This window comes from Odocoileus virginianus, chromosome 2 (assembly GCF_023699985.2).
Source record: "Odocoileus virginianus isolate 20LAN1187 ecotype Illinois chromosome 2, Ovbor_1.2, whole genome shotgun sequence".
Lineage (NCBI taxonomy): Eukaryota > Metazoa > Chordata > Mammalia > Artiodactyla > Cervidae > Odocoileus > Odocoileus virginianus.
In genome coordinates this window covers 42,821,742-42,846,670 of record NC_069675.1, presented here as the reverse complement: position 1 = coordinate 42,846,670, position 24,929 = coordinate 42,821,742, and the positions used below count along the sequence as shown (strand labels likewise).

The 24,929-nt window shown below is 40.6% G+C and overlaps 1 protein-coding gene across 1 annotated transcript; it reads left to right on the top strand.

Annotated features, from left to right (window-relative positions):
• Positions 1–332: 332 nt before the first annotated feature.
• Positions 333–24,362, top strand: SLC5A7 (solute carrier family 5 member 7). The gene is made up of 9 exons (XM_020902421.2): positions 333–745; positions 1,975–2,202; positions 6,683–6,796; positions 7,563–7,718; positions 12,753–12,901; positions 13,796–13,939; positions 16,523–16,676; positions 18,568–18,785; positions 20,721–24,362. The coding sequence occupies exons 2-9, from the start codon at positions 2,025–2,027 to the stop codon at positions 21,348–21,350; spliced, it is 1,743 nt and encodes a 580-aa protein (XP_020758080.1). The 5' UTR covers positions 333–745; positions 1,975–2,024; the 3' UTR covers positions 21,351–24,362.
• Positions 24,363–24,929: the final 567 nt, after the last annotated feature.

The following is a 24,929-nucleotide window of genomic DNA, read 5'->3' as shown; positions in this document are numbered from 1 at the left end:
GGTATGGACTTAAAACTGATTCTCGAAACCTTTGTGAGATGTCTTCTTCAAAGAAGCCATCACAGAGAAGCCAGGATCAGCCTCCACCAGGACCCGGGGAGGGGTCCTCACACACCAGCGTGTGGCGCCTCAAGAAACCAAAGTCTGGGAGAGGCAAGACTCCCTAGACCCCTCCCCTCTGCTGGACCTCCAGAGACTCCACCTGAAAACAATTTCTTGAGACCCTCCCCATCTCCCCATTCCCAGCTTCCAACCAGAGTCGTGGATAGTAGGAATTGGCAATGACTCCGGGGAATCGAGCCCCGCTTCCTGGAGGAGGGAGCGGGAGTGGCCGCGCCGCGCCCGCGTTGTCAGGCCGGGACCCCGCGGCGGCGCTGGCCCCGCGCCCAGAGCGCAGCCCGGCCCGCGGCTCCGGCGCGTCCCCTGTGCCCCACGCCCGCCGACTCGCGGGGCACTTTGCTCTGACGTCCGCCTCCCCGGCTCTGACGACCGGCCGCCCTTATAAAGGGGACAGTGGCCAATACTGGATCGATCGCCACTTGGCCGCGCCGAGCGCCCCGCGCCGCGCCCACACCTGTCAACTTCGCGCGCGCAGCGATTCTGGAGACTCAGGGTGCGGAGCCTCGGGAGCCGGACCCTCCTGGCCTGCCGCCCTGCGCCCCCACCACACGCCAGTGTCCGGTGCAGCCTCCGCCGAGAGGAGCCTGAACCCGCGGAGCGCTTCCCTGCGCGGCGGCCACTCCAGGTAGGAGTGCGTCGGGCCACCCCTCCGACGCGGCTCTGTGCCTCCCGCGGGGACGCCCGGCGGGTCGGGTCTCGAAGCCTGGGTCCTCGGGTGCGAGCGGCTGTGAAGTCGGGGTGCAGTGGGGGTCCGGGGGACGCCGCGGGCGCAGGAGGGACCCTGGGGCGCAGAAGGATCGACCTGGAGCAGGATGGGGGAGACCTGCGGGTGGGGAGGGGAACAAGGGGTGCTAAAGCTGCAAAGGCAAAGCTCACCCCTCACTCGCCACTCGCGCTCCTTTCGCCTTCTCTGAGCCCAAGGGACGGAGGCTGCTTCTTTGGCCCAAGGTCTGTCGCCCATCTGCATGCACGAAGGTCTGGCTTCCCCAAAAACTTGTCTGTGCCAATTGTGGAGAATGGATAGCCACGGGCACAAGAGGAAGATACGAGAGAACAAGAATTCTAGAAATTAAAGGCATTAGAACTTGACGCGTCTCTTCTAAGGGTCTTGCTTTTAGTGCTTGTGATGCTCCGTTATGTTTCAGGCTTTTCTGTATTTTTAAGTCATTTCCCCGTGTGTGCCACTGAGGGAGCCGGGGAGAGAGGGAAGAAACTGGATGGGGAGGGTCGACGGAGGGAGACCCTCTAAACAGCACAACCGTTTAGTGGTTGCCATAACTTAATCCTCCCGCACTTGTTGAAAATTGGAGGCCCATGTGGTTTTGAAGTTGATCTTCCTTAATTTTTTTCCCCAGATATTTGCATGTCAGGTTACTTTTGGAACCACTCCCTGAAGATGTGTGAAAGGAGGGATGGGATGATGATTGAATGAATGAATGATTATCCATGGGTTCTCAGAGTGAATCTTTATGATGCATCTACACTGCTGAACAATTCTGGACTGAATAGTACTTGGTTCCAAAGTAAATATAGACTTGCTGTTTGTGAGTGTCTTCTTGCCCAAGTTACCGGGTTAAAACACAAGGTTAATTTTACATTGCAAGAATTTAATACAAAATGAGTACATTTCTTAAACAGCAAAACCCCCATTTTCTCTGTTTCTTCCAAACCCAAGACAAGGTTCAGTTGTTGAACAGAAATAGAGTGATGGAATGGAGGCTTGTTGACAGCCACAGGTGAACATGGGATTTCAATGCACTTCTTCTTTAAGTGGCCACCGCTCAGGAGCCAGCTGGTCTACCCGGGCTGCCTGTATTTGCTTGGCTGGCTTGTAAGGCGTCTGTGTTTTCGCAGAAGTCTTAATGAAGTAGCTGCCGCGGCAGAGCCCAAAGCCCTCAGTGACAATGGATTTCCAGGTGGAAGGGCTGGTAGCCATCGTGGTGTTCTACCTTCTCATCTTGCTGGTTGGCATCTGGGCTGCCTGGAGGACCAAGAACAGTGGCAGTGCGGAGGAGCGTAGCGAGGCCATCATCGTGGGCGGCCGCGACATCGGGCTGCTGGTGGGCGGATTCACCATGACAGGTGGGTCCCTTCACACCCACCTTTGTGCCATCCCTGCCATAGCTCTTCTGGCGAACAAAGCCAACCTCCTTCTTTGTCCTTGAGGGAGTCTGTGTTCACTACTTATATACTTTTAAAATATTTTCAACCCAGTAGCACTGGACCAGATGATGTTATTATCAGTTACTGGGCAGAGCATCAGTGAGAGAAATCTGGGCTCTGGGCAGCTGGGTGGGTGGAAGCAGTGAAAACAAAGGTGGGGGAGGGGGGATGTGCAGAAGTGCCCGAGTCTCACAAGTTGTGTTTCTGTTCATCAATGTGATGCAGGCAGCATCTCCTTTTACTCCTTACTACAGGCATCAAGTTGTGACTGAGCTGTCTTAATGAATGTTAACTAGTCAGTGAACACTAACCAGTGATGGTTTTAAAACTAAATAAGTCAATTTGGGGGCAGCCCAATTCCAAATTGATTGATGTCCTGTCTTGAAACCTTATTCTCCCATGTAGTGAAGTAATTTTACTCACAGGAAGACGATCACGTGTTATGAATCCACGGATCTGAGGAAAAGGTTTGAGGAATACTGATATGAAAGGGAAAAATCAGGGTGTGTCTTAGTAAGAATCCTTCAGCCACCAACTGCAGCTGTCATCCATTCAAACCCCTCCATGCCAGAAGCCCCCAGAGTCTCTCCTCCTTCGCCCAAAGGTGGTTCTGATTAAGTGGTGGCTTGTTTTTCTTTTCTATTCTTCTCGGTTGTTAATATCTACAAATAATACTGAAAAACAACAATTTAAAATCATATCCATACTATCACTTGATACATATTCACTAACATCACACATTTCATTTTAGAGTTGTATTAGGTTTTTAAATATTATCAACATAATCCATACCAACAGGATTACTATGAGTGCCCAGTGGAGAAATATCCCACTGGAAACCATATCAGAATGATACCAAATTTCAGTCCTGAAGTGCTAGTTAAAAATGATTAACCCTGTATTTCGAAAAGTTTTCCAAACCAATGTGGGCAGCCTGCATCCCTGTTTGGCCGTTTGAAACCTACAGTATCATAGAATAATTTATTGATGGTCGATTCTGCCTCTCAGATATTCACATTTTATTTGTTTAACTCTTTGCCAATCATACATGGTTTTGTTCGATCTTCATGACAGCACTCAGAAGGGCTCTGGGCTACGTCAGAACCCAGACTTGTGTGGTTAGTAAGGACCAGAGCCAGGTCTGGCAGCCACTCAGTGAACCACACCCAGCCTCTCCCCACTTCTCCATAAAGATACCCAGGGTGAAAAGAGCCCTCTTTTACCCTGTTTCTCATTTTTTCTACATAAACACACATACAGAAAAAAAATGTGTTTTACAAAATATTTTCTATGATGCATAATAAACAAAACCAGAAAAAATAGAAAAACATGAAGACTAAGAATCACCCACTTACCTATCACCTGCAGATGTTTACTGAAACGTTGGTGCAGATTTTCTTGGTTTTTTTTTCTTATTATCCAGCTATTGATGAACAATACAGGCACCTTTGTGTCTTCATCTTCAGTTTTCATTAGAGCACAAACATCTCTTCTTTCCTCTAAAGACCCACATGGGATACTGGTATCTGAAGTGAATTAAAGCATTGTAATTATATCTCCCTCAGATTTCTCTTTTGACAAAGAAAATAAGAAGAAAAGCAAAATAAAATGACAGTTGTTGATTTCACTCAAATGGTTGAAAAGAATAAATGAACTGTTGCATACTGAAGTATTTTATTAATTGTAAATTATGGTAACTTTCTACTACTCTAATTAAATAATACATTAATTATATTCATAAAGGTAATATCTCAGAATTTGTTCTTTTATCATTTAGAGTGATTTTAATCTAATAGGCTGTTAAACTATATTGAAAAAATTTGAATTATGATATTTCTTATAACATGTCTTGCTTGAACTTAGCTTTTAAAGATTTTTTTCTCAGAACCAAACAGAGCCTTGATCAATATCATAGTTCAATTAAAATCTGAACCATATTATCTAAACTTGTCAGATTCATTGATTGTGTTATTTGATAAGGAATAAAAATTGAAAATAAAAATGCATATGATTTAAAAGAATCCTTGTTCTCAAGAATCTGATGTGAAAATATACAAACATGCAAATGACCATATTGATAACAATGGAGGGAATTTAATTACAAAAAAGTACCCAAGTCCACCTGTCTATATTATAGTACTTTAATACTATAGTTGGTAATTATGATGTTTTAACTCAAGCACCAGTTTTCTTTCTGGAGATGGAGAGGATACCTACACAATGAAAAATGACCACTAACAAATGTTGTGCTAATAAGACCTAATAAGATCACTAATAAGACCATCAGGTATTTACTTAACGTGACAAAACATTCCTTGTGTGGTGTTAGGAGTCGAAGATGCCTGACAGGAAGGTGAGGTCTCAGGGGCTGTGCTGTGAGAAGTCATTGTCTTGGTTACTTGCCAGTTGTGGGGAGGTGGGGAGGAAAGTCTTTAAAATTTCACCAGGTTTAGGATAAGAAAAGCGCATCATAACATTTGTTATTGATCAACACCATGGAAAAGCTGCTGTGAAGATGGGGTGGCTGCTAAATATCATTTGTCCACTTGAGGACTTTGTGTATAAACTCTCCATTTGTGTATATAAAGTTCCTTTGCAGGAAGGTCTTTGCAGGTTGACCTTTTAAAAATTGGATCAATCACTGAAGGCTCTCTCCCCTTTGCTTCGGGTTTGGATTAAATGCCAGATAAATTTTGGCAAGAAACACTTGTCTTTGGCAGTTTCATAAACAAATTAGTTTTATGAATATTCTAACTGTGAAATTTCAGAGAATTTTTCAGAGTCAAATTTTACTCCCCATTGCAGCCCAGAATTCAGTCTCATATTTGGTAAGCTTCGTGCCAGCCTCTATTTCTCATAACTTTACAGCAGTTACACCTAGGGATTATTGTAAATAGTTTGACAATACTCTTCAAAGGGTAAAAACTGAGTCTCTTTTTCTCAGATGTATAGAACAGACTTGTGGACTCGGAGAAGGCGAGGGTGGGATGTTTCAAGAGAACAGCATTGAAACATGTATATTATCTAGGGTGAAACAGATCACCAGCCCAGATTGAGTGCATGAGACAGGTGCTCGGGCCTGATGCACTGGGAAGACCCAGAGGGATCGGGTGGAGAGGGAGGTGGGAGGGGGGACTGGGATGGGGAATACATGATGTAAAGTAATTAGCCTATAAAAAATAAATAAATAAATAAATTTTAAAAAAAAAGGGGGGTAAAAACTGCCAAAATTAGACTGTTCCATTAACTTTAGCATTTCAGCAAAAATCAACTACTACAGTTCTTCTCAGAGAAGATGATAGAGTTTATAGATCATTTTGGACCCAAAGTTGTTTAATCAAAACATGTTTTTGTTGATTCTGTGGCCTCCCTTCTTCAGCTGTTGTGCTACAAAAATGTTATTAAATAATATCTGAAGAAGACATAGTTCTTCTTATTCTTTATGAAATATCAAATGTCTGCCTGAAAGACCCAGATTAGAACAAAGACTTGCAAATGGGCATGCAGTCAACATTTTAATTCTCCTGAAGGCTGACCCGAGCCCTAAGTGTAGGTCAGGTCCTTGCGGAGACAGAGAAGGAAAAAGCAATTTAAGCTCAATCACATCACCCGGCACCCTCCTCCCTCCACTTGCTTAACAGTGTAAGGTAGTAAGTACAACTGCATTATCATTTGGAACAGATTTGCCAAAACCCTATGCACCCAGCATGTTTGCGAAGTGACTCTGTTAATGGAAAGCACCCACACCCACAACCACGCATGCATACGTGCGCACACACACACACTTCACTCCTTGAAGACAATAGTCATGATCAATGAGGAAAAATCAATACAATTAAAATAAAAGGCCCTTGAAATCAAGACACTTGATTCCATATTATGGAAGCTAGGGGGAGAGTTATAGCATTATTAAGAATAGAAGCAGTCTTAAAATATATCACATATGATCTCAGACTTTGTGATATTATAATACCATTTCAAAATGTCCATGACTCAGTGGATTTAGAAAATATCCAGGGCAACACTGTTCAGTGGAAATATGATGTAAGCCACAAATGTCATCTTCAATTTTCTACATATCGCTTTTTAAAAAGCACAAAAAAATAGATGAATTAATGTAAATAATAGGATTACTTAACTCAGTATGTTAAGAATGTTTTAGTTTTGTTGTGTAACCAGTACAAAAAAGATTGAGAAGTCTTAACACTTATTTTTCCATGATGAGTCTTAGAAATCCAAAGTGCAGTTTTCACTCTTTTATCACTTCCACCCAGACCAGCCATGTCTCTGGTGGCAGTCCCACAGGCCTCTCGGGGCTCAGGGGGGCCCTGTGGGGCCAAGCGGGTCTCAGGGACAGCAGGCCTGACACATCTCCCCTTCGCTTCTCATCCTGTTTCAGCCACCTGGGTTGGAGGAGGCTACATCAACGGGACAGCTGAGGCCGTGTATGTTCCAGATTACGGCTTGGCATGGGCTCAGGCACCCATTGGATATTCTCTTAGTCTGATTTTAGGTAAGAAAAGCTTTATACCTGAGTGACTCAGTCAGTAAAGCATAAAGATTAGGAGTATAAATAGCAACCGAAAGAAAAAGTCAAACAGCATGACTATTATGGGAAATGCCACCTAAAATCCCACTGAAGTCACTGTTATCAGAAAGTGTACAAATGTGTAGCTGACTGGATCTCTTGATTATGGAATATGTAGAAAAAATTCCCTTGATCATTTTGCAATCAGCACAGTGAATTTCTTAGTGTAATGATGTTATTTATTTCCAAAATAGTGTGGACATATCATTAAAAATGAATCAATTTGAATTGTACCTGAATATCTTGTTATAAATCAAACTAATAAAAGGTCAAGAATATTATTTAACACAGTTCCTTTTTTTTTTTTCCTTTTCTTTTTTTTGGCTCTTAGAATACTTTTGTTGGATCTTGTGCTTAATCAAACGAATGCCCTGCTGGGGGGTAATACAGGTGCATAGACATTTAAGGGAGTGCTGAGCTGGTCCACGTTTTTCAGTCCACATGATTTGGCCATGCTATATGTACAGCCTTGGATGCCTACAATGGTAGTTGTGTTAAGGAATTTCCACTTTATTGCTAAATATTTCTTGGTCCTGTACTCACAGGATTTTGCAGACTGATTCCTCAACACATAGAAGTATTCTAAGAAATTCATTTCCCTTGAGAAATTATACACAGTAAAAGATTAGCAAAGACTTGTATATTGCAGGTTTTCAAGTTTCTCTTTAAAGCTTGTTTGAATTTCCTCTAGGTGGTCTATTCTTTGCAAAACCCATGCGTTCCAAGGGCTACGTGACCATGCTAGACCCCTTCCAGCAGATCTACGGGAAGCGCATGGGTGGGCTTCTGTTCATCCCTGCACTGATGGGAGAGATGTTCTGGGCGGCAGCCATCTTCTCAGCCTTAGGTGAGAACCAACGAAACATCCTTCTGCATGCAGGGAGCTTTCCAGGTGGTACTAGTGGTAGAGAACCGACCTGCCAATGCAGGAGACATGGGTTCAATCCCTGGGTCAGGAAGATGCCTTGGAGGAGGAAATGGAACCCACTCTAGTATTCTTACCTGGAAAATCCCATACACAGAGGAGTCTGGTGGGGTATAGTCCATAGGGTTGCAAAGAGTTAAACACAATTGAAGTGACTTAACACGCATACACCCTCTGGTTGAAAAAGCATTAGATACACAACTTTACTATCTTCAGCCACAGGCCCCAGCCTCGCTTACCTAGATTAACACCACCACCCTGCTGCTTACAAGGCCACCGTTCTCCCATAATCTTCACACAGTAGATTAGATTGAATCTGATCACACCCCTTTACTGCTTAAAACTAGACCTTTAAACTGGGCTGAAAAGCTCCTTTTGGACTCTTCCTTCTCCCTTCCTCCAGAACTTTGCAAGCTCAGTGAACCCTCCTTAGGATGCACAGCCCCCACTTTCCTTTCAAACCAACCAGAAAGAGACTTCAAATCTTCTACAGATGTCAGCTCCTCCAGGCAGTCATCCTGAACTTGCCAGGTGCCTTTCCTCTGGGATTCTGTAGGAACCAGAAATTTTGTTTTCATTGGATTTATTACTTTGTATTTACATGGCTATTTACCTATTTCCCAGTTTCCAAACGTTCACAAAAGGAATTATGAATTTCTTGAAGGCAGGGCCTGCGTCTTATTAACATTTATCGTCCCATCACACATGAATGAATGAACGAATCACCCATACCTACACTTTCTTCAAAGGAGAAAAAGGAAAACAATAGTCTTTCCTTTCTCAATGAATCCCATTTCATCCAGAGTGTTGGTGTGTAGACGTATTCAGGGATTTGAAAAATGCACTTAGACTCTTTGTGGTCTAACTTACTTCCAAGATCCACCCATGCTGAGAACAACCTGTCCTTGAGTTCTCAGCCCACTCATAAGACCTAGAAAGTGAGAGAGTTCAGTGGGATTGTGGACGAGCTTCAGGCTCAGCACCCTCCCTTTTCATCCAGAATAAGTCTAAGCTATGCCACTGAATGTTGAGTTCCTTCCTGAAGACTCACAGAGTTGGGCCTTCCTTGTCTTTCCTCTATGAGCTGTGTCTTTGTGTGACATCCAGGACACTGTCATCTCCACCTCCTCTTACAAATAGAATCAATGGGCTTACATCTACAGTCAGGCTTTAAGTGGCCCAAAGAAAAGTCAGATGACATGAATCTCCTTCTGTGTTATGCATTAGACCACAGGCTACTCTTCTAGTTTCAGGGTTATCATCAGATTTGGTCTCTGTAACATCAGATAATATTTTACGCCACTCTTCACCCCTTTCTCTCTAGACTGCTGTATAATTGTATCTTATTTTGGTGGTCTCCAACTGTCAGATGAAGGAATGACTTAATGTAGAAAAGAAGTGAATTTAATAGGTAGATAATTTTCACTGTAATAATTTAGTGAAAATATTGCACTTTCCTGGCATTGAGTGGTCATGCTCCACAACCACCCCTGCCCTATCCTAATGAAATTTTACATAAACACACAGCTCCCTTCCCACCTTTCTCTCAGTAGCAATGGTAGTTTATTTGTCATTGGTTTCAAAGCCAGAAAATTGTGGTTTTAAGAACAAACTGCCTGCTGAGATATCAAAAAAGGAGTGGGCTGAATATCTAACAGAATACAAAATGTTCACTCTCACTGAATAAGGATCAATTCATGTAACAGAGCCCTAAAGGGAGAATAGAATGAAAACCTATTATTTCTAAAGTACTTTGGAAATATAAATCATAATAGCTAAACTCTGAACTTTGCTGCAATTAGTTATTTTAGTAAGTATGTGTCTACATCTGTGTGTATGTCAACATACATGTAAAATATGTTAATGTCTCTCTCTTTACATACACATGTATCAAAGAACTTTTATGAAAACATGACTGCTATTCTTGAAATATATGCTCTAGTTTTTAAAAATGTGTATTTCAATTTAACAGCTCTGTTTTCTTCAAAAATAATAGTTGAATATACTTCAAAATTAGTGTTTATTAGAAATAAGCTCAGGACAAGATATTTTACCACCTTACTATGAATGTGCATAGTTCACCTGTAAAACTTAGGAGTATCTCAAACTGTCTTCTCAATATATATAGACAACATCCTTAAAGCTTCTTAAAGAAATGTGTATTTACATAACAGATCAAATTCAGAGAATTTTTATAACTTTATTTGCAGTATATTTATTTTTCTGGCTGCATGAGTAAATTAATATTTCACAGCAGCTCCAGAATCTAGGTTTGGTTTTACTCACTACAAATGATGGAATGATTTAGAAAATATTTTAGAGAAAAAAATTCATTCCAAGCTTAATAGTGAAATGAAAGTCGGTGGCTTCTTTAAAGCCACTGAGTTACTGCCAACTGACAGCTTTTACTAGAATGGCAACCCACTCCTGTTGTTCTTGCCTGCAGGATCCCATGGACAGAGGAGCCTGGCAGGCTACAGTCTATGGGGTCTCAAAGAGTTGGACACGACTGAAGTAACTTGAAAGTGAAAACTGAAAATGAAGTTGCTCAGTCATGTCCGACTCTTTGCAACCCCATAGACTATAGCCCACCAGGTTCCTCCATCCATGGAATTTTCCAGGCAAGAGTACTGGAGTGGGTTGCCATATCCTTCTCCAGGGGATCTTCCTGACCCAGGGATCGAACCTGGGTCTCCCGCATTGCAGGCAGATGCTTTTACCGTCTAAGCCACCACACAGTAAACCCTACATCTTTAGACTCCTCATCCAGTGATCTTTCTTTTGTAACATGCAGCCTCCCTACCTTTGGAGGTGTAGGATTAATAGAAATTTCACCAGAGGGTGGAAAATTAAACAGTATTCAAAAGAAGTAGAGTAATAATTGAACTTTTCATAATTCATGGGATATAACTTTAAAATATTGTTATTACAGTAGAGAGCTAGACCAAAGGTGAATGGCAAAGAATTGCAACTAAAGTTTCAACATGAAGTGAATAGTCTCAGGAGAAAAGAAAATAACTTGTTAAATATCCATACAACAATAAGTCAGGTGTCCAAAGTCACTTGTAAATAACCAACTTCTTTCCTTTGTCTTCTGCTCCCAATTCTTTACTAAGATTTTCCTTTTCTCAATTGGTTTTTACTAAAGAAAGTAATTTAATTTTGATACCAACCCATGGGCTTCCCTTGTGGTGCAGCTGGTAAAGAATCTGCCTGCAATGCAGCAGACCTGAGTTTGATTCCTGCGTTGGGAAGATCCCATGGAGAAGGGAAAGGTTACCCACTACAGTATTCTGGCCTAGAGAATTACATGGACTGTATAGTCCATGGGGTCGCAAAGAGTCAGACATGACTGAGTGACTTACACTTTCACTAAACCAAAACACTAAGAAGAAGATTCTTTTGAAAAATATTTTGCACTGTTATCTCAGATCAAAATATCTCATACTGCTCTTTAGATAATGGATTTTCATCTCAGATGGGCTGCATATGCTTTTAGCATGCAATTGAGAAGTGAGGATAGAATGTAAGTTTGCAGTTAATGACTCAAAGGAATCACAAATGTGTTGCATATACATTAGCGTGAGAGGAATATCATTGCTACATTTAATAATACAAAATATAAACTATACCACTCTTGAGAACAACAAGAAAGGATGTATAGAACAACAAGTGAATGCTGAACTGACAGTGCAAAACTCCACAGTGGTCCAGCTATCCATACCATGATATTAATATTCTATTAGAAATGTAGACATCAGCAAACACAATAAACAAAGTCATAAAGTTAGAAAAGCATAGATTGATTTCTAAAGCGGGTTTACAATTTTGATGAACTTATAGTGATGAAAATCACTGTAAAACATGATGCTTGCTGATACTGAGTTGCATGAGCTGTTTGTATATTTTGGATATTAATCCATTGTCAGTTGCTTTGTTTTCAAATACTTTCCCCCATTCTGGGGTTGTCTTGTTGTCTTGTTTGTGGTTTCCTTTGCTGTGCAAAGACTTTTAATATCAATAGATCCCATTTATTTATATTTGTTCTTATTTTCATTACTTTAGGAGGTGAGTCAAAAGGATCTTGCAGCAATTTATGCCAGAGAGTGTTCTGATTCTATTTTCTTCTAGGAGTTGATAGTGTCCGGCCTGGGAAGCCAATAAGAACCTACAACAGAGCACAGGGAACTCTACTCCGTGCTCTGTGGTGACCTAAACGGGAAGGAAATCCAAAAAGGGGGATATTTGTATACACATAGCTGACTCACTGCACTGCAGAGCAGAAAATAACACAGAATTGTAAAGCAACTATACTCTAATAAAAAAAATTTTTTAAGGGAATATAAAAACCCTTGATGCTAAATCTATGACTCTTCAGTACATTTGTATCCTAGGAACAAGATTGGAATGCTGCAGGAAATGAATAAAATAAAAGTAATCTTCCATAAAGTTGAAAAAGTTGGAAAGTGCAATTTTATTACCAATTTTATTATTTTCTCCTATGAATTTATTTCAAACCCTGGTACCTTAGACCATGTGTTATCTAATAAAAGCTGACAGAGGTCAGAGTTAATGCAAAAGATCAAATCAATGCTAATTGTAAAATGAGAAGCTGGGTGGTTATGCTCATCATAAAGGCTTGCTTTTCTCATGGATGTGAGTAAATACACTGCATGTGTTCAATGAAGTCAGAGTTTCAGGCAGTTGTTGGAATGATTGCAGGACCTTATAGTAGTGTTCAGTTCAGTTTATGTCATGGAATTCTGTAATCAAGTCGTGAGTTTCAGGTTGTCTCATAAATAAGTGAGCAAAGCACTAATTTCAGAAAGAAAGAACATTTTAGAATGTGTATATGTGTATATAAACACAGATGTGTACAGGCACACTCAGGTTACTGAGAAGGATGAGCTGGACTGTGGAACTTCACCTGGGGCTGTTCCCATCCCATCCCTGCAGGAGCCACCATCAGCGTGATCATCAGGGCCAGTGTGCACATGTCTGTCATCGTCTCAGCGCTCATCGCCACCCTGTACACCCTGGTGGGTGGTCTTTACTCTGTGGCCTACACAGATGTCGTTCAGCTCTTTTGCATTTTCGTGGGACTGGTGAGTAGCGCCATTCACAGACTTCCTTCCTCCTTTCATCCTCCCTCCTGCCTCCCTCCATCCTTCCTTCCATCCATCCTCCCTCCCTTCTTCCTTCATTTCTCCTTTTGTAAGAGCTGACACAGTATTTCATACTAACTCAGCAAAAACTAATAGACGTCCTACTTCCCCATCATGACTAACGCACAGTAAGTCATACAGAATTGGAAATTTCGCATTTCTCTGTGCATTACTTGGATGAAAAACTCTAATAATCACATTGTGAGATTTTGACAGAAAAGTGCCCTCAGTTAACTCTTAGGAAGGTCTGGGGGTACCTTCCCTTCACGCTGATATTTGATGGAAACACGTGTGATCTTCCTTCAAGGACTTCTGTCAAAGTTAAAACTTAAACCTTGACCCTGATCTGTGTTTGCCTCTTAACCTTTCCAGACATTAGTTTTGGTTATGCCATGAAACTGCTCCTAGGCTATAGAAATTATTTTCAGCCAAATCTTCCCAGTCACTTTAAGGAGTGGATATCTTCTAATTCTAAGAAAATACATGTTTTATATATATATATATTATATATATATATATATATATATATATATATATTACATATATTCATATGTTTTGCATAAACATATGTAAAGTTCTCGAATTCAGTGTTTTCTTCCCGAAGGTTTTGCAGTCAATGTGATATGGCATAATTAGCTCAGAAGCTGACAACGTGTTACTCTAACTTTTCTAATCAGTGTTCCACGGTGTCCACAGAGAACATGCTTCCAGGTCCTCCCCTGAACAAGAGGAATGACCAAGCTGTGCCATCTATGAGAAAAAAAAAAAACTAATACATGAAATCTTGCATGTCCCAGATAGTCACACTAACACTTTCACGAACTCTGGTTGCAGTGGATCAGCGTGCCGTTCGCACTGTCCAACTCTGCAGTTGCTGACATTGGCTTCACGGCCCTGCACACCAAGTACCAGAAGCCCTGGCTGGGGACCATCGAGCCATTTGAAATCTACACGTGGCTTGACAGCTTTCTGTTGTTGGTAAGTGACACACGTGTCCATCCTATCTCCGTGCTCATCACCACCCCTGGACACCCTGGTGAGGGGGCTCCCACTGCTTGCTCCACCTTCCCATCAGAGCTTCTGTTCATCAGTGGAGGCCAGATTGTACCTGACCTACAAACTTTGATGACCTACGTGTCCAGAGACATAGGTATGTAAATTATATATGTCAGTTCATACAGTCATTGAAACTATTGATGAAATATTTATCAACATGGAAGATGTTAATGATAGATTGATTCACAGGTTGCAAAACAAAGGGAAAAGTTTTGGAAGCACATAGAGTTGAGGCATGGGATTATGAGTTTTAGAATTTCTCCTTGTTTTATTTTATTTTGTTTATTTTTGCTTTTGAGCTTGTTCAGTTCAGTTCAGTCGCTCAGTCATGTCCGACTCTTTGCGACCCCATGAACCGCAACACACCAGGCCTCCCTGTCCATCAACAACTCCTGGAGTTTACCCAAACTCATGTCCATTGAGTTGGTGATGCCATCTAACCATCTCGTCCTCTGTCGTCCCCTTCTCCTCCTGCCTTCAATCTTTCCCAACATCAGGGTCTTTTCAAATGAGTCAGCTCTTCGCATCAAGTGGCCAAAGTATTAGAGTTTCAGCTTCAACATCAGTCCTTCCAATGAACACCCAGGACTGATCTCCTTTAGGATGGACTGATTAGATCTCCTTACAGTCCCAGGGACTCTCAAGAGTCTTCTCCAACACCACAGTTCAAAAGCATCAATTCTTTAGCACTCAACTTTCTTTATATCCCAACTCTCACATCCATAAATGACTACTAGAAAAACCATAGCATTGACTAGATGGATCTTTGTTGACAAAGTAATGTCTCTGTTTTTTAATATGCTGTCTAGGTTGGTCATAACTTCCCTTCCAAGGAGTAAGCATCTTTTAATTTCATGGCTGCAATCACCATCTGCAGTGATTTTGGAGCCCAAAAAAATAAAGTCAGCCACTGTTTCCACTGTTTCCCCATCTATTTCCCATGAAGTGATGGGACCAGATGCCATGATCTTAGTTTTCTGAATGTTGAGCTTTAAGCCAACTTTTTGAGCTTGTATGGCTTTTATAAGAAGGAAATTGTTCTCGAGCCAATATGTGAGATACTGATAAACAAACAGATATCCCAGGATTTGGAGCCAATGAGAGAGACAGTCGAAGAAGCAACTTCAGTACATTGTGATCTGGGAAGTTCCCTCATCAATTCACTCACTCACATGATAAATATTTACTGAACACTGACTCTATGTCAGTTAGAGAATTGTCCAGTCTCCTCTCTAGCCACCCCCACACACCCTGACCTCTGCTTATACCAAATACATGGTGGTCTTATGGCTGCCTCTTGGTTTCTTTCTTTTTCATGTTGGATTATTTCCTAAGAACTTTCCTCCCTCCATCTCCACCCACTGACACCCCTTGACATCCAAGGATTGACTCAAATATCATTTCCATGGGCTTCCCTGGTTAAGGAAGTCTTCCTCCCACCATTCCATCTCCCTCTGTTACCCCCAGATGATTAGCTCTTTCTCATTATTGTTCCTATAATGCCTCTTTAGAGCATCAACAAATTACATTCCAGTTCAATGTCTCCAATTTTTTTATAATATATTCTCAAATAAGAATGTTAAGCACAACCCCAATGTAGGCATAGACTGCTTATACGTACTGTACTACACATTTTGTAAATCACTTAATAAAACAACAATCTCACAGTTACGTACAAGGTAGAAATGAGTATAAAAAGAATTTCTAGTATCTTCTGTATATTAGAAAATACCTCAATGCACTAGTTCTCCCATCAGACAGTGATCTCAAGAGTAGAAACCACTTTTCACTCATCTTTGGGCTCCAAAACCATTCCATTGCCTGGCACATGACTGGGATCCAGAAATATTCATTGGTTGTTTTGACTCAAATTAAACTTCATGGTTTCAGAATATTAATGTTTTTGAGACAATTTTGTGGTGGTTAGAACTTCCAGATGAGAACAAATTGAAGATTTCTGGGTAAAGTGGGTAAGTTAAGGAAAAGAAAATATTGTGCTATATAATTATGAAAGAAAAGAACTTGAGGAAGTCTGCAGAGTTGAAACTGTGACAATGACAACAGTGACCATGAGTGGCATGTAGAACCATTTTCTGTGCTTCAGAGTCTTGCTTGTCACTATTCTGAATGTGATTATAAAAAAAAAAAAATCTCATTTTAAAAATACCCAATGAGCACATATACACTCCCATGTGTAAAACAGACAGCTCGTGGGGCACATCTGTACAGCACAGGGAGCCCAGCCTTGTGCTCTGTGATGACCTAGAGGGGTGGGATGTCAAGGAGAGGAAGGCTGAGGAAGGAGGGGATATATGTATGCATATAGCTGATTCACGTTTTTGTAGAGCAGAAACCAACCCAACATGGCAAAGCAATTATCCCCCAATTTGAAAAGATTTTTTAAAAATTTATAATAAAAATAAAACAGGAAATTAAAAAAAATAAAAACAACTAATAGATGCTATTTGCCTCCATTCATCCTGGGTCCCCATGGCTCCCATGCAGATGCTGGGTGGAATCCCGTGGCAAGCCTACTTCCAGAGGGTCCTGTCTTCATCCTCCGCCACCTACGCTCAGGTGCTGTCTTTCCTGGCAGCTTTCGGGTGCCTGGTGATGGCTCTGCCAGCCGTGCTCATTGGAGCCATTGGTGCATCAACAGGTAAACCTCTGGCAGCTTCACTTATTGACTCACTCAGGCTTCACCCAAGTCACCAGCGAGCACCCAGCTGCCCTCCCTTCCCCACTTTCCCCATTACCCCCATCGTGTATCTGCCTTTGTTATATAAGACGTCAACAAATCATCTTATAGTCCAGACATTGTTTGACTGCTCACCTCACCAATAAGACATTTGTGAGCAGGCCCCAGCACCACTGTTGGGATATTTATCAACTGTGTATCTGTGATCTTGTCAGCCATGGTTCTCAACCAACGTGCACACTGTCATCATCCAGGGAGGTGGAGGGACTCAAAAAATACTCGTTTCTATCCTACTCTGCGGAGATTTTCTTTTAGTGACCTAAGACAGAGCCAGAGATTGGTGTTATTAAAAGTCCCCTTGGTAAGTCAAAGCTGAGAACCAGTCAGTTAGTGGAAGCTTCTATGTAGCACAAGGAGCTCAGCTCTGTGCTCTGTGATGACCTAGAGGAGTGGGATGCAGGGGCAGGGGGATGTGGTTTGAGAGGGAGTCTCAAGAAAGGGTGGGGAGATATGTATATGTAGGGTTGATTCATGCTGTTGTGCAGCATAAACTAACACAACATTGTCAAGCAATTATAGTCCAATTTTTTTTTTAATGGAAAAAAAAGTAGAGAACCACTGACTCAGAAGTTGACCTGCCATCACCGTAACCACCCAAGGATCACTTTGAACTTGAGGCTTCAGTTTACATTTTCAATAGTTTGTTAATTAAAGGTTTCCTTTCTTGGAGAAATCAATCAATAAGTTTGTAAGTAAAGATAAACTAAAACACTAAGGCACTTAGAGAATATCTTACTCAAAATTGGTAAAAAGAGTTTTATGACTTGCTTACCTCCCATTTAGCCTCTATCCTGAACATTTTTTAAGTTTCATCCTTAATTTGATTGCACTTACTAATTACTCCTGATCCTTGGGTATTATTTCTGGTCCCATAATATTCCAGTTAATGCTATAAAACTGGCCACATAAAAGCATGACTTTGAACAATTGTAATAGAAAATGAGGGAAGGAAAAATGGTAGGGTCCAAGGAAAACCACCCCTATATGGTCCTATAATCGTGACATTAATGTTCAACAAATAAAAAAGGAGCTATACTAAACAACTGTTAAAGCTTCTGCTGTATTCTTCTTACATACTAGTATAACTAAACAGTAAAGATTTATATGCAAAGATAAGCTTATATTTCAAGTTCTTTTACCACAGTCCAAAACCTGCCTGAAAATTTCAACCCCAAACTTGCACTTTTTATTCAATAAAAAGGGACTGTCTTTGACCCATTCATGTTTATTTCTAATAAGTGAAATTCAATGCAAGAAAGAATTTATTCAAGAGAAAAATAATGCCAAGGAAGCTCCCACCACAAGGCTTTATCCAGGAAGAGAATGGGTGAGAAGAGGCCCACTGTTGTCTTTATCCACTTATGTGTATAACTGAGCAATGAAACACTATGTGTTCTCTCACATCTCCATGTGGTTGGAGGAACCCTCGAGGCTTCAGCTTGAGAATACTTATTTTCAATGAGTCTGTGCCAGATAACACCATTCTAACACTGCAGAAGAGAAATTTGTATTAAAAAATCTCACACCACCATATTCTGTGCAGGTCCTGTGGATAAGACTAAGTGTAACCAAAACTCATTAGATACCAGAATATAGGAGACAATGTCACTGGACCAATACATGGACTTGCCACCTAATTAAACTAACATGCCCCATTGGACTAATTAGATTTCTGACCGATTAGACTAGGTCATATGTTCTGAATTTATTTCAAAAGCTACCTAGTAAATAGAATGACTCCAGACGGATGGATAGATGGCTCTTTGGCTGTGTTTGTTGTTTCTATCAACAGCCTGGAACCAGACTGCATACGGGCCTCTTGCTCCCAGGGAAAAACAGGAGGCAGACATGATCTTGCCGATTGTCCTCAAGTATCTCTGCCCCGTGTACATTTCTTACTTTGGTCTTGGAGCCGTTTCTGCTGCTGTCATGTCCTCAGCAGATTCTTCCATCTTGTCAGCAAGTTCGATGTTTGCTCGCAACATCTACCAGCTTTCATTCAGACAAAATGTAAGAATAGTTATATTTTCTTTAACATTACATTGTTGTTATTGTTCTCATCCTTGCACTTACTGTGTAGGTATTATTCTATATCATTAATAGTCTTTGTGAAAATCTGACCCTACTTTGATTCAGCACACAAGGTTAAATGATGATACACTTTATGTTGTATATGAAGGTCCTTCATATATGTTGTATATGAAGGCTTCCCTGGTTGCTCAGACAGTAAAGAATCTGCCTGCAATACAGAAGACCAGACTGTATCCCAGGGTCGAGAAGATCCTCTGGAGAAGGAAATGGCCACCCACTTCAGCGTTCTTGCCTGGAGAAGTCCATGGACAAAGGAGCTTGGTGACTATAGCCCATAGGGTGGCAAAGAGTCGAACATAACTGAGTGACTAATACACACATGAAGGTTTTTAATGCATGCTATTATTCACTCTACTACTGACAGACATGCATCAGTATAACTATTTCCCAAGAGGTACAGTCATGTTGCAATAATTTAAATGTCTTCTCTTTCTAATAAAGGAGTAACAAAACCTAAAATACCTTAGAAAACTTTGAGTTTAAATACAGTAAGAAACTCAGGAAAACCTGGTGTAGGCGGAACATAGTGAGTCATTATTTCATAGGTGTCGGTGTCATGCTTGTTTTGCTCTTCACTTGAACCCCAAGTCCTCCTTTGTCAGGAAATAGCCTCTCAATTTGACTTTACTCGCTGAATCTGAGGGCATAGAGCAGCACGCTCATGCTCACTGAGGGGCCCGTAGCCCTCTAAACCTTCTTCCCTCACTCAGGCTTGGCTTTCTGTAGGTTTTCTAGGTCATAGTTAACACAATGGTCTCACTTCTTTTGTGTGTGTGTGTGAAAATCTTTGTTATTGTCAACACAATGATCTTTCTAAAATGAAGACAAGAAAAATAAATTTTACAAAATACACAAACAATAATTTATGGATTATGTATGTTTTTTTTAGTTGCAGATGAATAAGATTGTGCTTAACAGTGAAATGAGGTACATAAGGAATTAATCCTCCATGGTACCCTTTGTGTTGCTATTAGTAATGCTTTGCTTTAGATTCTAATCTGCATTCAACTCCTACTTTTTCAATTTCCAAATTTCCTTTCTCAGCCTTCACTTAAATACACAGTGTATAATACTTGTTTGAAAGTGAAACTGAAAGTCCTCAGTCATGTCCGACTCTTTGTGACCCCATGGGCTATCCAGTCCATGGAATTCTCCAGACCAGAGGAATACTGGAGTGGGTAGCCTTTCCCTTCTCCAGGAGATTTTCCCAACCCAGGGATGGAACCCAGGTCTCCCGAATGGCAGGCAGATTCTTTACCAGCTGAGCCACAAAGGAAGCCCAAGAATAATGGAGTGGGTAGCCTATCCCTTCTCCAGCGGATCTTTCCGACCCAGGAATGGAACTGGTGTCTCCTGCATTGCGGGCACATTCTTTACCAACTGAGCTATCAGGGAAGCCCATAATACTTTTTTAGTTTCATGATTTTTTTAAAAGCTTATAAACTATTCTTTGAAGACAATATTTATACGATGTTATACAAGTATTGCCATATAGCATCTAAGTAGTCCCACTTGTTTTGTAAGGCGGTTATTCTCAACGGAGAAAGGAAGCCAGATAGGCCACGCCCCCTCACTGCCACATTGCAGCATCTTGAGTCTCTTTCTGACATTCAGCGAGCAGCGCAAAGGTGCGCTCTGGTTCCGCCATACGGATCACTGAATCTCCTCCCCAGGTCCACACTGAAGGTCACCTAGATTGCTCTGTTCCTTGCTGCTGGTTTTACCTGTAGGCTGTGCCATTTGAACCAGAGTTGTTCTTTAGGGCAGCTTTAAAGCACAGGAAGGCATCTCATTCTCCTCCTGGAGAAGCCCGCACTTTCTGAGAAAAACTGACTCGATGGCGATTTCTTACAGGCTTCTGACAAGGAGATCGTCTGGGTCATGCGCATCACGGTATTCGTGTTTGGAGCTTCTGCGATGACCATGGCCTTGCTGACGAAGACAGTGTATGGGCTCTGGTACCTGAGCTCTGACCTGGTCTACATCATCATCTTCCCGCAGTTGCTCTGCGTGCTCTTCATCAAGGGTACCAACACGTATGGGGCGGCGGCAGGTTACGTCTCGGGCCTTTTCCTGCGAGTCACTGGCGGGGAGCCCTACCTGAACCTGCAGCCTTTGATCTTTTACCCTGGCTATTACATTGATAAAGGTGGCATATATAACCAGAGATTCCCATTTAAAACTCTCGCCATGGTGACCTCATTCTTATCCAACATTTGCATCTCCTATCTAGCCAAATACCTGTTTGAAAGTGGAACCTTACCACCAAAATTGGATGTATTCGATGCTGTTGTCGCAAGGCACAGTGAGGAAAACATGGACAAGACGATTCTGGTTAGAAATGAAAACATTAAACTAGATGAACTCGCACCTGTGAAGCCACGGCAGAGCATAACTCTCAGCTCGACCTTCACCCATCAGGAGGCCCTCCTGGAAATGGATTCAAGTCCAGAGGGCTCTGGGACTGAGGATAATTTACAGTAAGCACATCCGCATAAAACTCTGCTTTCTCAGAGCATTAGAGCAGACTAGTCCTGGAAGGGTGGTTTGCGGCTTATACAGTATATTTTTTAAAAAAGATAACAGTGAGGAGAACAAAAGTCCATAGAGTAGTTAACTTGCACAAATCCAAGACAAGTCAAAAGGAAGCACCCTTGAAGCAGCAGCTCTCTCTCCTTCACAGACACGTCTCATCTTCATTTAATTTTGGCTCTCGGTAGTTTTGTTAAGTATTTGAACATGACTAAAATCCCACTCAAAAAACAGAAAGCCAAATAGAGTGTTCACCTTAATTATGGAAAAAGGAAGTTTAGTATGAGAAAGCCAAGGAGTTTGAGTAGCCTTGAGCCTGACCTTGTTGGAGAATGCCCCGAGAGTCCAATTTAACTATCACACTGAAGTTATGAGAATAATTCCTGTCACTCCACTGGATTGTACAGTGAATTTGTCATCTGATTTCTCTGGTGTGATGAGTAATTGCTTCCTTCCTGTTAACTATAACATTTGCTGAATATGCAGTTTGTTTTTCTTTTACTGGTGATACGTGTTATTCTGAGCACAGGCAAAGCAAACAAAAAAAATATTGTGTAACAGCAAATCTTGATATGCAAGATAATAGTAAGGTAGAGTGCATTGTGGTAGAGTATTCCTGGCTCCTTTGGATGTATCTAAAACTACCATGTGACTACCATATGCATTGGGGAAAGTATGTAAAGTGAGAAAGGCGTGATCATGAGGCAATTTGGCAGTGATAAATCAAGAAGGCCATTAAGTAGAAAGTGCCAGAAACAACAGTCAATTTTACCTTCATCTGAGGTTTGGAACATTTTGCTTCATGACAAAAATGTCATCTCTTGATGGTCTATTTGTATTGGAAGTGAAATTGAGCCACTTATAAGGTGAGGTAGCTACACGGCCTATCAAAGTGAGAGACAAACCACACTACTGATAGTGGTAAAATTAGAAAAGCAAAACCACTCAATTTTGAATGTTTGTTAATGAGGATAGTTGAGTGTCAAGAGAGCTACTGTGCAGCACATTTTTGCAGAAGCCAGTCTTAGGTACTAGACAAATCACTACTACAAATGGTATACAGTGAATTTTAAAGTGCAGAAGAAAGGAGAAAGTAAAAATGCATCCTAAAGGAAAGAAGCCATCAATTTTAACATTTGGTATCTACATAACTTTCATGAGGTTAGTCATTGAATATTGTTTTACTCCTTTTCTGGAGTTAAAAAAATTATGTGTATATTTATACATTATGGTTTGTATCCATTCTAGAATTTTAAATGTTTTTCCACCAGTCACACAGTAGAAATAACTGGAGCTACCTCTGCAAAAGCAGAATGAGCTAATCAGCTGAAAAGTTATCCGAACATTTGATCCAATAAAGAAAAACAGTCTGAGTCATTCAAACTAACACACTTATTCCAAAAACAAAAAAATTCTTTTTTTTGCAATTCATAGACAAAGTGAAGTGTCAACTTTAAGTCCCAAAGTTGTGTTTAGAAAGCTAGAATTCCTTGTTTATTGTAACTGTCTAAAGTCAACAAATAATAATCTCCTTTGTTATTAAGTGAAGTGAAAGTCAGTCAGTTACATCCAACTCTTTGCGACCCCATGGACTATAGTCCACCAGGTTCCTCTATCCATGGGATTTCCCAAGCAAGAATACTGGAGCAGGTTGCTGTTTCCTTCTCCATGTTATTAAACATGAATTTAACTTACAGGGTAATTCTTAAATATGAAAATAAGTCATTTTATTTGTCATTCCCATATTTTAATTGTCATTCCCATATTTCCAGTCCATGGGGTCACAAAGAATCGGACATGACTGAGTGATTAACACATTCACCTTCACCCATATTTTTAATGATTTATCCAAGCATGATGGTGAATAAGACATTGCATTCAGAACTTTTACAAAACATCAAATATAACCTAAATGAAAAAAGAATTATTGTTACTCATCTATTTGCTCAGCATCTGCTCTATGTTCACTGTTCTATGGAGTGCTTGAAAAGAAGCACATTTTGGGGACCAGTAAGTGTGGGAGTTCCAAAGTTCTTGTACATGGGTTGAGAGAAGAACCTGAAAGAGGCCACACATTTTTTAAAAACTACAAAGGTGGGAACTTCTAACATGTAAAGGTAATTAACTGATGAACTGCAGCTCTTTGCAAGTATGATACTTCACATGAGCCTCTTTCCAGCACTCTGTGTGAATAATTATTTTCACCCATTTCATCACTATTAATTTTTGTTTCAACCCCTTTAGGCAGTCTTCCGTAGAAACACATTACCCATGTTATAGTAGCATGAAATAGAGAAGTAGTGTCTCTACTGATATTATATTTTACAATTTTGTTGGGTAATAGTAGTCCAATGACCATATTTAAATCCAGTGAAAAGGAATAAATACGAATAGTGAAATTTTCTCCCATTTCATTTATTTTGAAATAGTAGAAAAATAAAGTGGGAAAAGCATTCGCCTTGTCCCAAATGTTAAAAACCAGAAAGCTTAAATACTTTAAGCTAATAAATAATACTCTGTTTTTATTTAACTTACTATTTCTTTCCTACTCTCAAACCAGATATACATAAAAACTAGATAAGTGTAAAATACACCTGTAAATGTTTAAATATTAGCAAGATGATTCTTTTAAAAGGACACAAAAAGTTGAGTATCCAAAGGAATGAAACAGCAGTTATAATGTCTTTATTTAGGCTCATTTACACACAAACTCCCCAATTTCCAAGGAAGAAACTAATTTGAGAGATGTGGTAGACAATGCATTATGCTCATCACTTGCTTTCTCTTGACATCATGGGAAGCATTCACAGCTTTGCAAACTTCTGTTTTTCCTTGGTGGACCTAATTTTCAGAAACCCATGCAGAATGAAAATAAAACAGCAACATCTCAAACACCACTGTATCACTCTTTGGAGGTGATATCTGTGGGCAAAGCGTAAGAATAAAACACAGATTTTATTTTCATACTTTTACAAAGAGTGTAACGTGTTTCTTGTGTCATTTTCATGTTTCTTTTCATACATAATTTTCAAAATAGCAAGCTCATAGCTGAACTGAAATGTCAGGAACAAACTTCCAAACAGTGTTAAAAGCCAGCTTCATTGCCAATCTTATAAGTAATGAATTTGATGTGAATATCAAATGAATGTAAGCTTGAAATGAGTGAATCTTACGTAATGGCTGTTAGCTTTTTTTTTTTTTAATAATGAGCTAGCATTGTATTTTAAACATGAATGTGGCTTTTTCTTTTTAGCCTTTAAGAAAATGTACTCTAGTATAATGTATAATTTATTGTAAGTTTGCTACGGAGCAGATAGAGACATATAATAGTTCTAAGTGTATATTTTTGTTTGTCAAAGTATTATATAAACTGTGCTTAAAATAAGTAGATTTGCAACTGTTGTAAATGTTTTAGGTGTAATGGCATCATATTAAATTGTGCTGGTGCAATTCAGGCTATTACCGCCTAGGTTTGGCTTTGCGGGGCCCCTCTTAAGAGGAATATAGAGGGTGCTTCCTTGCAGCAACATG

Coding starts and splice junctions, on each gene's coding strand:
- SLC5A7 (XM_020902421.2), top strand. CDS start 2,025: ATGGATTTCCAGGTGGAAGGGCTGGTAGCCATCGTGGTGTTCTACCTT. Junction 13,940..16,522: donor TTGACAGCTTTCTGTTGTTG/GTAAGTGACACA, acceptor GCTCCCATGCAG/ATGCTGGGTGGAATCCCGTG. Junction 16,677..18,567: donor AGCCATTGGTGCATCAACAG/GTAAACCTCTGG, acceptor TTCTATCAACAG/CCTGGAACCAGACTGCATAC.